The 16,068-nt window shown below is 37.1% G+C and overlaps 1 protein-coding gene across 1 annotated transcript in view; it reads left to right on the plus strand.

Moving 5' to 3' along the window:
• LOC111147804 (ectonucleotide pyrophosphatase/phosphodiesterase 1) overlaps positions 1 to 16,068 on the plus strand; it is a 72,700-nt gene that overhangs the window by 47,741 nt on the left and 8,891 nt on the right. Inside the window, exons 10-21 of the mRNA XM_022504046.1 lie at positions 573 to 638; positions 1,165 to 1,237; positions 3,603 to 3,711; positions 4,670 to 4,801; positions 6,651 to 6,682; positions 7,819 to 7,946; positions 9,109 to 9,178; positions 9,876 to 9,963; positions 11,101 to 11,270; positions 12,330 to 12,381; positions 14,025 to 14,179; positions 15,753 to 15,882. Of these exons, the coding sequence (XP_022359754.1) occupies positions 573 to 638; positions 1,165 to 1,237; positions 3,603 to 3,711; positions 4,670 to 4,801; positions 6,651 to 6,682; positions 7,819 to 7,946; positions 9,109 to 9,178; positions 9,876 to 9,963; positions 11,101 to 11,270; positions 12,330 to 12,381; positions 14,025 to 14,179; positions 15,753 to 15,882 (1,205 nt within the window). The remainder of the gene's footprint in view (positions 1 to 572; positions 639 to 1,164; positions 1,238 to 3,602; positions 3,712 to 4,669; positions 4,802 to 6,650; positions 6,683 to 7,818; positions 7,947 to 9,108; positions 9,179 to 9,875; positions 9,964 to 11,100; positions 11,271 to 12,329; positions 12,382 to 14,024; positions 14,180 to 15,752; positions 15,883 to 16,068) is intronic.

Genomic DNA, 16,068 nt, shown 5'->3' on the forward strand with positions numbered 1-16,068 from the left:
GAAGGCAGCGGCTTAACCCACTGAGCCACCCAGGCGCCCCCCCAATTCTTTTTTTAAAGATTTTATTTATTTATTTGACAGAGAGAGACACAGCAAGAGAGGGAACACAAGCAGGGGGAGTGGGAGAGGGAGAAGCAGACTTCCCTCTGAGCAAGGAGCCCAATGCGGGGCTTGATCCCAGGACCCTGGGATCATGACCAGAGCTGAAGGCAGATGCTTAATGACTGAGCCACCCAGGTGCCCCCAGCCTCCCCAATTAAAAAAAAAAAAAATGTTCTATTTTCCTTTTGCATTGCTGAGTGAAGCATTTCTGTAGAACAGACTTTGTTTTAGTTGTATCTGAGCATAGCTTATATTAAGACGGGCTAACGAATTAATTTGTGTCATTATGTGTAAAGCTTAACCTTTTTTCCTTTATTGAGTTTTCAAATAAAACTTCTGCATTGCTTCAAACACAGTTAACACATGGGATTGTTTTAGTCTTTCAGTGCTATTTTGCATAAGAAAATCACTGATATTTTAAACTCAACAATTGTCACAAATTGTTTCATTTTGCTTGTTCTTAATTTTAGCTCAATACCTTTTGAAGAAAGGATTTTAACTGTTCTTAAGTGGTTGCAGCTTCCTAAAGATGAAAGGTATGTAGAGGCCTAATTTCTATGGGAAATACTCCTTTGTTTTATAGAAATTACACAATATTTAAAAATGAGCTGCAAGAAGACTTTGCACTTGTCTCTGGCATTTTGTATCCAAATGAACTCTTTTTATGGAGCATTTTGAAGAACTCCAAACCTGTAAATAATTTCTCAGCAAGTTTAGAAATGTTATCCCAGTGCTGTAGACTTTTTATTTTTTTATCATTTATTTATTTTTTAAAAAAAGATTTTTTAAATTTATTTGACAGAGAGAGAGAGATCACAAGTAGACAGAGAGACAGGCAGAGATGGGGGGCGGGGAGAAGCAGGCTCCCTGCAGAGCAGAGAGCCCGGTTCGGAACTCGAGCCCAGGACCCTGAGATCATGACCTGAGCTGAAGGCAGAGGCTTAACCCACTGAGCCACCCAGGCGCCCTGTTGTAGACTCATTATCAATTGTTAAGTTATTTTTTCCGTTCTGTTTTACAATGTGTTTATAAAATATTACATTTTGATGCTGTTTGATTTAGACCACACTTTTACACTCTGTATTTAGAAGAACCAGATTCTTCAGGTCATTCATATGGACCGGTCAGCAGTGAAGTAAGTATCGTTTTATCAGTGATTGCTTCTAACTAAACCTTGCTTTGAAGCAGGTTTCTAGACCAGTCTCTAAGATTCCATGATTCTGGAATGAGTAGTAAACACAATTTTACTAAACCAGAGGATGACCTTTCATAAAAATAATGGTAGGGAGAATTTGTCTCATCTGTACTTTCGACAGTGCTAACTCAAACTGAGGGTAAATTCCATATTCTCAATTCCAAAGCCTTTATCCACTCCGTTTCTCCATACATCAACCTAAAAAGTAAGGGGTCTTTGGAAATATTATAAGTGGGAAAAACTCTAATTTTCTTTTATTATAAGAGAATTAGTCAGATGCCAGAAGAAGCCTCCCGTGACCTCTCTACCCTAGAAGATATATCTCTAATCTCTGAGCTCATGTTCACAACAGAGCCTGGGCATCAAAAAATAGGAAGTTTTGTCAAAACTATAGAGAATTTGAAATTACTGTGGTTTTATTGAGCAGTTTCTAGGAAGCTAGAGATGGGGAAACAGCTTATGGACTGAGGTTGTCAGTGTATTTGGCCTGACACTCTTTAAGGAGCTTAGCTCACTCCTGGCCATGTTGTAATTAGTATAGTGCTTTAAAAGATCAAATACTGCTTTCAGTGTTTGTGTGGCCATATGATTTTTGTATCTTGGAGCAGAGGAAGCATTAGAACAGAAAATGATTTGAGCTTCTTTCTTTGTATCTCTAAGCCGACTTTCCTTATGATGTATATTTTATCTGTGACCTGAGATCTGAAAAGAAACAAGAAGTAAGGATTTGTGAGTATTGTTAGTCAGGAGGAAAGGAGAATCAGTGTAGCCGGTCCCTAATCTCAGACTCTGTTATCTTTTTCCCCATGTGACTCTAGGAGATGAAAGACTAGGAATAGCTAGAATTTCACCCCCAAGCTGGGTCGTTTGTGAGCCTCAAGGACTCTTTAGTTCAGAGTCTAGAGCAGAGCCTATCTTCATGTGTCTGTTGCGAGCTCTGGTTTTGAGTGTGCTACTTGCTCTAAATTCTTGCTTCAGCAACAGCAGGAGGGGAGAACATAGGCTCATTTTTCTCACTTGAGTTTAAAACACCTGCTTAATCCATCTTCTCCTGGTTTCCCTTTTCCCTGGGTTTACTCCAAATTTGCCCCCTTAGAGCATAGGTTCTTTTGGGGGCCATCTTGTCAGCTAAAAGAGCGTGAAGAGAGAGGGAAGTTGACCCTCAACCTAGGTCTGTATTTACTCTCTAGATCTTTCCATCAAAATCCATCTGTAGCAGCTCCAATGTCGTTAGTAATTCTATGTGCCCTTGCTTTGCTTCTGTCCTTCAACTAAGCACAAATGGTCCTTAGACGTGGGATAAGGAAGACGCATGCCGGACAGCGCAACCATATTATCATCGGTGAAGGGGAAAAGCTTCTTGTCAGCGTTATGTCGGTTTGACAATTGGCCAGATGCTAGTGTAATTTTTATTCATTCACTAAGGGAACTTAGTGTCCTGTCCAGGTCAGTTTGGCTACAAATAAGTCTAAGGATCATTTTGTAGTTGTCTGATTATCAGATCATATGAATTGTAACGTCAGTGCTGCCTTTTCTAATTTCACTGAAGATTTGCCAAAGTACTACTTTTCTGATTCATCTGCATTCAAGATTGAGCCCATTGCTTTTTATATTATAGTTACCAACGTGTAACCTCTGTTAAATTCTAATGGCACATTGGAACCCACTTTATTTTAATACTTAAAAATTCCAATTTGAATTACTTGGGTAGCTTTAAGCAAATGAAAGACTGCATTGAGGGAGCTTGTTTCATATTACAGTGAAATTACTTGACCATAGAGACAAGACAGATTTGATGCACAACAGAAAACACATGTAGAACTGCCAAGAATTTTCCTCAGGTGGTTTTGCAAGGAGAGCAGAAAAGCAAGTTAAGCAAGTTGCTAAAACCATTTGCTCTTCTGTGTCCTTGTGATACAACATATTCAAAATACATATAGTTTGTAAGGAAATAATGAGTTGTATTCCTAGTTGTAATTTAAAAAATCAAATACAATATAAGAACTGTAAAAAGCATTTCATGAATAATTTTAACATTTTGACAGGTTAGATAATCAGATCCCCTTGGTATCATTCCCAATATTAATATTTATAACTGAGCATGTGTGGGATTTGCCCCCCCCCCCCTTTTTGGCCCTTCTTCTGTTAATGGGCATTGCCTTACCTGCCGTGGCTTAGCCTAATGTAAATCAGTTCATCGTAATAGTTGCATCCACTGAACCTTCCCTGTATTAATAGAGATAGCTTTATGTAGAAATAGGCATTAGTATGGAATCCATCACATGAAATCGCTTCCCTTTCGTAGGTCATCCGAGCATTGCAGAGGGTTGACAACATGGTTGGCATGCTGATGGATGGTCTTAAAGAGCTGAACTTGCATCGATGCCTGAACCTTATCCTTATTTCAGATCACGGTAATCTGACTTTGCATCATTTACCCTTCAGGTTAAATGGTGCTCCCAAAAAAGTTTCCTTGATTAGTTATTGTGACCTTATTTCTTCTGATTATTATAGTTAATTTTTTTAATGTAGTTTTTTGTGGAAAGTTTTTAGGAAAAAATTATATTAGACATAAAGTACAGGTAAAACATAGAATTCACAGAAACCTAAGAGCCTATCAATAACAGTGCACCCATCTCCTGATTCGGGGAAGGTTTACACCAGGGATTTTAGATAGCTAAAAAAAAAAGTAGTATTAAATTTTGGTAAATCTAGTCTAATAGTTCTAGATTTAACTTGAACACATTATTATGTGCTTTTCTTATTTTCTCTAGCATGAAAAATCTGATTTTAGAAGGAGTATAAATTCTAGCACTATGTTAATTTCATTTTTTCTTACTATGACCTTTAGAACATGTTTGTGTAACAGCCTTGGGAGTATAGAAGCAATGAGTGCATAAGAAAATAGAAAACAATTTTCTTTTTGTTTTTTTCTTGTTGTTATTGTTTGCTTCAGAAAAATTCCTAAAAGCTATTTCTAGAAATGATTGTAAGAAGTTCTGTTTCAAAGAAGCTACAGTTCTGGAATGAGACTGAGAATTTTATGCTATTCTAGATGATCTGGGGAAAATGAGTAGGCGTTTCTCTTCAGTTTGAGACTGTGATATTCTTCCTCATAAAAAGATACTATAACGCATAAATAAGAAATGTTAAACTAAATTGTGGATGAAGGAAGGGAAAAAGGTTTTTTTTGGGGGGTTGGTGAAGTGGTATATATGGCTGAAATTCTGTGACTTACCTGTTAGATGTTTAACTAATGTGAGCACTCAGCACATAGTTAGTGAATTAAATTCTGGAAGTGAAAGAAATTCTCTTCTACATGTAAAATTCCTTATTAAAGTTCCAACATGTTTGAGAATATTTTTCTCCCAGGCATGGAACAAGGCAGTTGCAAGAAATATGTGTATCTGAATAAATATTTGGGAGATGTTAAAGATATTAAAATTGTATATGGACCTGCAGCTCGATTGAGACCCTCTGATGTTCCAGATAAGTACTTTTCATGTAAGTATATTTGGTTGCTAACATTGAATATGATTACATTCAGAATACATACCTCTAAATTATTCTATCTCTACACTAAAGTGCAACGGTTAAACTTAATTTCCTTTTCATGATTAATTCTCCAGTGCAGATCTTCTGCACCCAGAAAGATTTTATAAAGGCACTGGGTGTGAAGACACAGGTCTAACCACTTATCTTTGCTATTCATTGCTAAGCATATTATTTGATGCGCTTAGTACAATTTTATGTTATAGTGTGTGTTTTACTTGTGTTAGGTTTGAGATTACTTGTACTAAAAAAAAAAAAAAACACCTGAAAATTTCGGCTACATGTATTCAAGTTTAATTAATGACATTCCATTAAAATAGCTTAGAGTTGTTGGAATAATATTCTATTATGAGGAGGAATGTTGGCACTTCTGTAGTTCTTAAAATTCTATAAACAACTGGTTTCTGTCCTCAGAAATGACTTTCCTTGACCATTCCATTGACCATTCCAAAACACAGTAAGAATGTGTTTTGTAAACAGAAAAGAAGAAATTTCACATTCTTTCTTGACTACATGTGGATCCCCAACTGCCAGGAAATTTTCTAAAAATATTAATTCTTTTGCAAGTGAGGTCCATTTCCTAACTGTTTCCACCTCTGTTATTGCCTACTTTCTGATTGCTGTCTTTGGTAACTCTTAGATACCACCAGCAAGTCTTATTTATCTTTCTGTTACAGTTAACTTTGAAACAGAAAGAGAAAAAAGCTTGTGTGACATTTATTGGAACTGGTTAGGTGCGGGCACTGCATGCTGTATGTTTCCGTAGAACTATTGAATATTCACAGGGAGAAATAGAGTTTACTGCAGGAAAGTGTTCATGCAGATATTAAACAGTAGGTTAACATAGTGACACTCAGCGTAGACTCTGTACATGCCTGGCAAGTTTTAATTAGTATTTTGTTTTAATTTATAAAAGTAGTATACGGTTGTTACAAAGCCTGTTATAAGAACTATACAGGTGGGGTCAGTGCCCAGAATGATTTAGGATGGGATGGCTAAGCTTTGATGACACCCTTACCTCATTAGGCCTCTATCTTCCAAATTAAAGCAAAAACTATATCTGTATTTATTTACCAATATACAGACATAAGATGTATATACAACACATGTTCTTTTATCTGAATAATTTTCTCAAACTTACGTAAAGTACAGCCAGAAGAATCTTTGGAAAGCTACACACTTATTGATTTGTAGTCCAGAGTACACTACATTTGTGGTCTTGCTATGCAAATTCGGTTTCAAAACTAGTCTGTTTGCCCTCTCTTCTAAGGTCCCCCATGTCCTTTTTATTTGAAAATTCTGGAATTATCAAATATCAAAATATGTAAAGTAAAAAGTAGCAGTTGCCCAAAACCTCTGTTATTCACAACTCATTTCCTCTTTCTAGAGATAAACGTTGCTAGGCTTGGAATAGGTCTTCCTAGATATCTGGCATGCTTATGTAAGATGTGTTTGTTTTTTAATTTTTATACCAGGCCATCATACTAGAGCTAGATGCATGGACAGATAGGTGGATGGTCAGATGGATGGACACACATATGGATGAACAGATGGATGGATAGATAGATACTCTGTAACTTGCCTTTTCATTTAACAGTCTGACACAATTTCACAGGCATGGAGTGGTTCCTAACAATCTCTCTCATTCTTGCCAATAACTAATATGTAATGATTTCAATAAGTTGTTTGAAACTTGTTTTGGTATTGAAGAATAGAGTTTGAGTCTGACTTCAGCATTTTTGTTTTATTTTTAATTGTAGCATACCATCAACAATTAATTCTTATCTTTGCTCTCCTTCAGTTGATTATGAAGACCTTGCCAGAAATCTTTCTGTGAGTGTCTTTATGTTTTCATGATCTAGTTATTGTTAGTTTTGTTTAAGATATATTTAGAAAAGAGGTTCAGTATCTGTTCTTGGGATTTTAGCATTAGAATTTTTGAGTATGTAGGCCAGAATTTAGATGCACTGTTTTTTTTTTTTTAAGATTTTATTTATTTATTTGACAGAGAGAGAGATCATAAGTAGGCAGAGAGAGAAGGGGAAGCAGGCTCCCCGCTGAGCAGAGAGCCGGATGTGGGGCTCGATCCCAGAACACTGAGATCATGACCTGAGCCGAAGGCAGCGGCTTAATCCACTGAGCCACCCAGGTGCCCCTGCACTGTTGTTTTTAAAGATCTTTAAGGACATGTCCCAGTAAGCTGGCATTGAAAGTTTTTAAGGGGAAGGCTGGTGGCTCAGAGGGTTAAATGTGTGCTTTCAGCTCAGGTCATAATCTCAGAGTCCTGGGATTGAGCCCATGTCAGTCTCCCTGCTCACCAGGGAATCTGTTCCTTCCTTTCCCTTTGCCCCTTTCCCCTTACTCTCTCCCACTTTCTCAAATAAATAAATAAATAAATCTTCCCAAAAAAGTTTTTAAGAATTCATTTACTGTCATGGTTTAATTTTTATGAAGGTAAAGAAATAATTGGAAAAAAACAGAAGGAAAAAAATTTATAGCTACATCACCATAGGTACTGTTAGCATTATTAAATATTTCCTACCAGTCTTTTTTATGCCCACTTAATAAGTTTTGTCTTGGTGATGAATTATCTACAGTGCATTTTTTTTTTTACTTGATATGTTTTAAGTGTTAAAGAAAATTCTTAACATTGTAGTTATAAGTGTTTGAAAAGAATATCATCAGCGGTAAATCATATAAAATTGAGTGACATAGTCTAAGAGTTTTAGGGTTTTTATGCATCAGATCTAATTTCCTATAAAAAATCTGAGTATTGAATTGTTGGGAATGGTCAGCTGGTACATTGTATAAGTAGTAAGAACACAATTAATTTTGCATCTGTGACTTATTACGCAGGCTGGTAAAATTTTTATCAGAAAAAATTCATATAGAATTAAACAATTTCAAGAGAAGTTTACATGTAAGAAAATATGGAAATAAGAGTTTTTCTTTACCATCTATAATTTCAGTGCCGGGAACCAAACCAGCACTTCAAACCTTACCTGAAGCATTTCTTACCAAAGCGTTTGCACTTTGCCAAAAATGACAGGATTGAGCCCTTGACATTCTATTTGGACCCTAAGTGGCAACTTGCATTGTAAGTTCTGATGGTTTCCAGGTTAATGTAGCCCTGATATGTTAGTATCAGGGACCCTTTCCAACAATGTTGTTATATGAAAACTGTACAAATGCGATTCTCTCCGCTCTATCCCAGGGTTTCTCAACCTTGGCCTGTTGACCTTTTGGGTCAGATAATTCTCTGTTGTGGGGAGCTGTCCTGTGCATTGTAGGATGTTTGAGAGCAATCCCTGGCTTCTACCAATTAGATGAAAAAGCACCCTTCTCACAGTTGTGCCAACCAAAATGGCTCCAGACTTTGACAGAAGTTCCCTAGGGGGAGGGCCATCCACCCCCAGCTAGGAACCGCTGCTCTGCTCACATCCATATTGATTATTTCTTATGTCTACATTTGCATTACCATTTAAGCATTGTATCTCTTCTGCACATGACAGCTATCCTAATAATACCTTTAAATCCAGAGAACAATTGGTAAAAGCTCTTTATAATAACGAGCAATTATTTTCTTCTTAGAGTTGTTTTTTCACTTCGGTTTTTTGGTGTGTTGGAAAATTATTTGGATGGTTAATATTGTTAATATCTCAAAACATGGTAATTAACTCTTTTGATGGTTGCCAGGAAGCCATGCTGTAAAACAAAACCTAAGCAGTGAACAACATCTCACTGTCTCTCTCCTTTCACTAGAGAGCTGTGCTTTTAGTGTTCAAAAGTAGGTCAATGGTGGGCATCTGTGTGGAGATGATGAAGAAAAGGATTGTCCTTACCTCATATTAATAATATACTAATATTTCACAGACATTTCCTGTATTCCAAAGATATCTTTAGACTAAGCCATTTATTTTGTACAAACAACCCAACATGATGAAATTGAAACCAGGAGAAGATAACTAACTTGCCAAAGTCACAGCTGGTAAATAGCATAGTCAGGGTTCAGAACTAGTTCTGTGTCAATGCTAGTGATTTTTCCCTTCTATGCCACACTGCTTATGCAGTTGATTTATCTACAAAATAAAAGATAAGGGTGACCCCTTAATGCTTCCCAAGCCCAGTGGTTTTGTTTACCTTTTTTTTGGTTTAACCAAATAGTAACTTATTGTTTATGAACAGAAATAATGTCATGATTATAAATCTGACACTGTGAATAGACTTTGCATCATTAATTCATATTATATCAAAATTAGGGCTCCTTCAGGAAAGGAATATTGTGGAAATGGATTCCATGGTTCTGACAATTTATTTTCAAATATGCAAGTAAGTAAACTTGTTATACTTAAAAAGATAATGATTTATATCTGAAGAAAACTATATAAAGTTATACACTTAGAAACGTGGAATGTGATTGTATGTGTTGAATGAGAATTAATGTAGCTTATAATTTTATAGAACTTTTACTTTGGGCATTACATTAAAATTTTACATTCATGTTTCATGAACATGTGACTTTTACCTCATACTAAATTTCTAATAGTTATTTTGTATATACTTGTGCTCCATTAAGAATATCGCCACATTGTAAATGAAAAGTAGTGATTTAATAGGAGAAAAGGTATTATATTTTTGTTCTAAATGAAGATAATGTCTTACAGTTACCTATAAATTTAAAATTTCAGAATATACTCATAACAGTGATTTAATTTGATGCCTGTAGCACTGTGTGAAATGGGCAGAGTGACTTTTATATCACATTTCACAGATGAACAATGATTTCATCATCCATTCCATTCTGATTGTCAAGTCAAAGCTGAGAGAAGTATCCCACATGTCCTTAGATTAGATGTGCAACATGAGTTCAGTCAGTATCCCACCAAGTCCATGGACACGGTAGTTTTCCCATTATGTTAACCACTTTATGTATGTACAGCATGGTTAATATAAAATACTTTTTTGTCACCAGCTGCATACACAGGGGAAATGAATTGACACACTGTTACTTTTCTGGCCCATCTAGGCCCTCTTTATTGGCTACGGACCTGGATTTAAGCACCGCTTTGAAGTTGATTCCTTTGAAAATATCGAAGTCTATAATTTAATGTGTGGTAAGTGGGAACAAGCTTCCTTCGTTTCTTCTGAAAACAGAGCTGGAATGGGATAATCAAAAGTAGGTCAATGGTGGGCATCTGTGTGGAGAGGATGATAGGGGAGCCAGATCTCCTTCTTCCTGACCCAGAGTCATTGAAAAAAAATACGGGGATTGTGCCATCTGATGACTTACATTTCTTCCACGAGGCTATACACAGGTAAAGTAGGGCACTCAGAGGAGGGAGGGCCATAACGTCACCCATGCCTACCAGTTTGCCAGGCCATGGGCTTCATTATATGGCAGTCGAAACAGGTCTGGGGTGGAAGCCTGGGGAAGAGTTTGGAGTCTGTGAAGGGGACCCAAACCAGGCGGAACCTCTGGTAGCAGTAATACTTGCATGGATGACAATTTCAGGGTTGTAGAAATTGAGGAGTTTCCATTAGATATATTCCTTGTTTACCCAGTACTTTCTTCATTAGTACTTTTATGGTTGGATATTGAGTTTTAAATATGACTTCCTTTTCCTGACAATGGTACTGGGAGTTTGCAAACCTTAAATATGTCCTCAGTGTAATTCTTTTAGTGGGAGCCTATATGCTTAAATGAATTTATATGTCCTAAAGCACTTAAAACAGTGCCTGGCATATCCTAAGTGCTTTTCTATAGAAGTGTTTGCTGTGGTTATTGCCAAGAGCATGAGTCAGACTCAGACAAAGCTGGTTTTGAATCCTGGGTCTTACTCCGTTAGTAGCTTTGAGGCCTTAGGCACAACACTCTAATTACTCATCTACCAAATATCGGCAATAACTTATTAAATTGTTTTGAGGATTAAGTAAGAAAAATACGTTAGCACAGTGACTGGAATATAATAAGTATGCATGGCGGTTACTATAGCCATACACACTAAAATTCACAAGTTTCCATAGAGAAGTACAGTGTACATATCAGTAATCCCATTAAAATCCCATTATTAAGAATAGCATAGTCATAAATGCTCTAAAATTCAAGAGCATTTCATAGTTTCATTTTATGTGGAAAGTAAAGAACTCTTGCATAGATAGGGTTTTAAAAAAATAAAAATCATGGGCTAAGTCTTCTATTTATTTGTTTTTGAACCTCTAAGTAACCATTTACCTTTCTTGGAATCATGCAGATTTACTGAATCTGACACCTGCTCCTAATAATGGAACTCATGGGAGTCTTAACCACCTTCTGAAGAATCCCGTTTACACCCCAGAGAATCCCAGAGAAGTTCACCCTGTGGTGCAGTGCCCCTTCGCAAGAAGCCCCAGACGTAACCTTGACTGCTCATGCCGTCCCTCAGTAAGTACCGACCAAAGCATAGCCCAGTTGGATCTTATGGTGCCCTCTGCATAGCTTATGCCATAGAAACACTTAGTGATCAAATTGAAATCTGTGAGTAGGCATAAATATCTATGTATGTTTAATTCTGATGGAACACATGCTGCCCTCTTATTGTTTATTTTTCCTCTTCCTAGTTTTTGCGTTTTCACCTCCGTCTTTATCCCTTGGTGCTACGACTTGACTTGGATGCAGGTTGGGAGAAATCTAGCTAAGTCCTGGAGCATCCTCAATCATGGAGTCTGTGCTGTTATCCTAGCAGTGAGGGCTTGATTATCAACCAATCACAGCTTTCCTTCTCTAAAATATCTCTCAATTAATTTTAAATTTAGAGGGAAAATCACATATTTGGGGGGTATGAAATGGATATATGGCATTCTTTCTTTTTTATTCCTGTCTTAACATATAGTTATAAGAAGATGAAAATATGTGACAAGTGAACAAAACTGATAGTGTCCCTAGGGGCACCTGAGTGGCTTCGTGGGTTAAGCCTCTGCCTTCAGCTCAGGTCATGATCTCAGGGTCCTGGGATCGAGTCCCACATCAGGCTCTCTGCTCAGCAGGGTGCCTGCTTCCCTTCTCTCTGCCTGCTTCTCTGCCTACTTGTGATCTCTTTCTCTCTTCTGCTTTCAAATAATAAATAAAACCTTAAAAAAAAAAACTGATAGTGTCCCTAAAGATAGAGATTTGGGGAACGGTTGGGATGTGCTTTCCATTTTGTTCTAGGCTGGTAGAAAGACTCTCAGATAAAGATGATAAAGGAGCGACTCTTGTTTTTCATTCATAGTGCTGTGCTTGGGTAGCAGTTCTGTCTTGTTGCAGTTGTCATCTAAACTTTTATCCTCTTCGTCAAAAAAATAAGTTTGACTTGTACAAGATGGCTTTATCTTCGTCCCATAATGGGATAATTATGCTGCAGAAGTTGTTTGTTACACGATTGAAACATGTCTCAAAACAAAAATAGAACAAAACAAAACTTCGTGTCTCTCATTGCTTAAAATCGTATTATTAACTTTTTAGGTCTTACCAGTTGTGGATTTTGAGATACAGTTGAATTTGACTGTGGCAGAAGGTAAGACATGTTTACCCTTGAGTTTGGAATGTAAAAGTGGGCTTTTGCTCAGCCAGGTTAACCACAGAACATTGGTTTGGGGGCATTAGTTGAGAACAACCAGTAACTTAAAGGTGGTAGTGGAGACCACCTGAGGAAACACGGAGATGTCTTTGCTTGATGGTCTAGACTGTTCGTCATACGGAAGGGAGGGATATTTACAGCACATCATATATTTAGTGGAAGCTGAATTACTCTTTATGAACATAGTGGAGGTGGTTTGAGATCTTGAAGATTTTTATAGCTTTATAAGAGACCTTCAGATTTCCATTGTAAACACCTGTTAGATTTCTATCTCATCTGCTTCTTAGTTCATTATAAGAGAGTATAAATTGGCTTGTTTATCTAAAGTTATTTCTTTATAACTTTTGAGTGAAGAGTATGCTTAATATACAGACTTTTGTCAGTCGTGACTGGGATGTTCAGCCTCACTTTGATACAATCTCTGATACACTTTGATATAGTCTCTGATCCTTGTTACTTGGCTCAGTTTTTTCCTTCTGTAATAAGAAGGCAAATTCTGCATAATTCCCAAGTTGAATTTGCCTGTATAAAAATCTCTGTCAATATGGGGCACCTGGGAAGGCTCAGTCAGTTAAGCATCCAACTCTTTGATTTCAGGTCATGTCATGATCTTAGGTTCCTGAGACTGAGCTCCACACCGAACTCCACACTGGGTGTGGAATCTGCTTGGGATTCTCTCTCTCTCCCTCTCCTTCCCCCTCTGCTCCTCCTCCCACTCACATGTGCTCTCCCTCTCTCTTTCTCTTTCTCAAAAATAAAATAAAATAAAAATAAAAATCTCTGTAAATGTTTAGAGATATCTTTGATGGCCTTGTGATGACAAAACCTTGTCGTAAAGGATTGCATTTCTGGAACTGATCTGTGTTTGAATATGAGCATAGGAACTATATGTCCATGGAAAAAGTATTCATTCTCTATAAACTACTGTTTTCTCATCTGTACAATGGGCATATAACCTTAATTTGCAGGGTTATGGAAGAATTAGATGATATATACAAAGGACTTTACAAAGCACTTGGCACTTGGAAAAAGTACAGTAAATGATCTATACTATTACTGTTTCATTCAGCTCAGTCTCATAATTTTAGTTGTGAACTTTTGCTTTCTAAGCACCCATCTCATCCAGAAACTTCTCTGTCTGGAGTTTTCCCTGAATACTAGTCATTAAAATACTGTTGAAGAATTTTAGCAATATTTTTAAAGTCCTAATGCTGAAATTTGTAGTAATCTCACATAGTGTTCTCTTGTGATATCTTGATCTTACATTCATCTTTCAGAATCTTCATAGGCAAAAACTACAATGAATCCCTTTTCTTAACTGTTTATGGTTCTGTTCTTTGTGTTTAGTTTTATTTTACAGTTAATAATAACTTTTCAGTAGGGTTAAGTAGAGAATTGGATGAATGGATTCTTATATACTCTATAAGGAAGTATGTTCTTACATATTCACTATACACACACACACACATATGTGTATGTATATATAATATATTCTGTATGTACATACAGTGTATTATTGTGAATTATATTCACAGTAAGTATGTTTGAATGGTGGTTTCATTTTTCCCCTACAACCCAAGAGAAGGTTATTAAGCGCAGCACTTTACCTTACGGAAGACCCAGAGTCCTGCAGAGGAACACCTCGGTCTGTCTCCTCTACCAGCACCAGTTCGTGAGTGCTTACAGCCATGACATCCTGATGCCCCTTTGGACCTCTTACACCGTCCGCAGAAATGCAAGTATTGGTCGCCTCTTTAGCTATGTTTGATTATTTCAAATTATCATTAAGCAAAACATTGAAAGCCGAGTTAGTTTGGGTCAGTTAATCTTGGCTCTCTCATCAGTTTCTGGATTAGAAGATCACTGAACTGTGAGTTAGAAGATTAAGTTCTCGTTCTAGCCTGTGTGACTCTAAGACTCCAAGCGGATGTCTTCTTGTGTGAAATGAGGGGTGTGCATGCAACAAAAGTTTCTCCCTTGCTTTATGTTTGATTTAATATTTTAGGATTCTAATTTATAATTTTATGAAATCAATTTTGCAGTCAGGCACAATGATTCATCTCTAAATACATAGCTGTATTTTCCCTGTCTGGATTTTCCTTCACTGCGCTCACCTTAGGGGGTCCTCACTGATGGGCAAGGTCATAAAAGCTTAGTGATCTCTCTGCATATACCACCTACAGGAAGACCCCCCCACACACCCAGACCAGACCAGAGAGAGGCCAGGGATCTGTGCACCTCCCAGAACACAAGAAGGCCTTGAAAAGAGTTGGGGGTTGGGGGTGGGGCAAATACCCCCCCCACCAATAAGACCACCATTCCCCCTCACCCCTGCCCCCTGGCTGCTGTGGTGGAAAGAGAAACAGAAGATAAACCTTGAAAGAGAGAATGGGGGAGGGGATGAGATTGAGATTTTAATCAAATTGAAGTTTTAAACTAGACCAACCAGATTTTCAGAAACTGAATGTCTGGCAAGCTACAGGATGCCCTTAAGGGATGGAAAGGGGATCTGAGAGAGCTTAATGGAGGGTAGCAGCAGGATTTAAAAAATAAAACTATTGTTAATAGTCATTGAGAATGCCAAATAAAAAGAGAAGGCTATGTGTGTGTGTATATGTAATTTCTTTGTTAAATATATATATATATTATGCACCCATACACATTCACATAATTCCATAAAGTTTCTACCATCAATTTGATTGTTCCAATTTTGAAGACGGTCTCCCAACACTTGTAAACACGTTTTTTACTTGACTTTGTGATATGTAGGAGACTGCCCAGTTTTTTTGTAGGTTCCCATCAGATTTACTGTTGTTTCATGCCATAATTACAATGTTCTTTGATTTGCTCAAATGTTCGGTTGACTTATGTAATCAAAGCTGCTTAAATTCAGTCCTCAGTGCTCCTGAGGTTTTTGTGCTACACTGTTTCCACTCCCAGTTGGAGTCTGTGCAGTTGTGTATGGAAGATAGATAGGCTCAGATCTCCCCAAATCAGTATTTCAGTATATAAAAGCTTGCAGTTGACCAAAAAAAACAAAAAAAAAACAAAAAAAAAACCACTAAATTAGCCCAGCATAATAAGAAAATATTTGCACATATGTGATAAATGACTAATATCCTTCTATCATAAAAGAGTTTTTGCATATCAGAAAAAAATGAATATACTACTAGAAAAATGGGAAAATGGTGAAGGATAGCCAGAGCTCTGTTTTCAAATGGTGTGATGCATCTTCAGCTATTCATAAAGCCATCTTCTTTTCTTTTAGATGCCTGACACCTAATGGCTGTTTTCATTTTGTTTTTCAGGACAGTTTCTCTGCAGAAGACTTTTCCAACTGTCTTTACCAGGATCTTCGAATTTCTTTTAGTCCTGTTCATAAGTGTTCCTTTTATAAAAATAATGCTGAACTGAGCTATGGGTTCCTCTACCCACCACGTAAGTTTCTACCTCCCTGACCTTGCTTTTCTCTTGGCCTCTTTCTCTTCTTCCTTTTCTTTTCCTTATGAGGCCGGATACATCATCTTGTTGTTTTTTTAATTGGTGAAAATGGTAAATGAGAAGAATAACTCTTAGGGAAAATTTTAAAGTGTCTGAAGCTTGACTTTTAGACAACTTTTTAGG

The sequence above is a fragment of the Enhydra lutris genome, unplaced genomic scaffold (assembly GCF_002288905.1).
Source record: "Enhydra lutris kenyoni isolate GAN:26980312 unplaced genomic scaffold, ASM228890v2 scaffoldscaffold17, whole genome shotgun sequence".
NCBI lineage: Eukaryota > Metazoa > Chordata > Mammalia > Carnivora > Mustelidae > Enhydra > Enhydra lutris.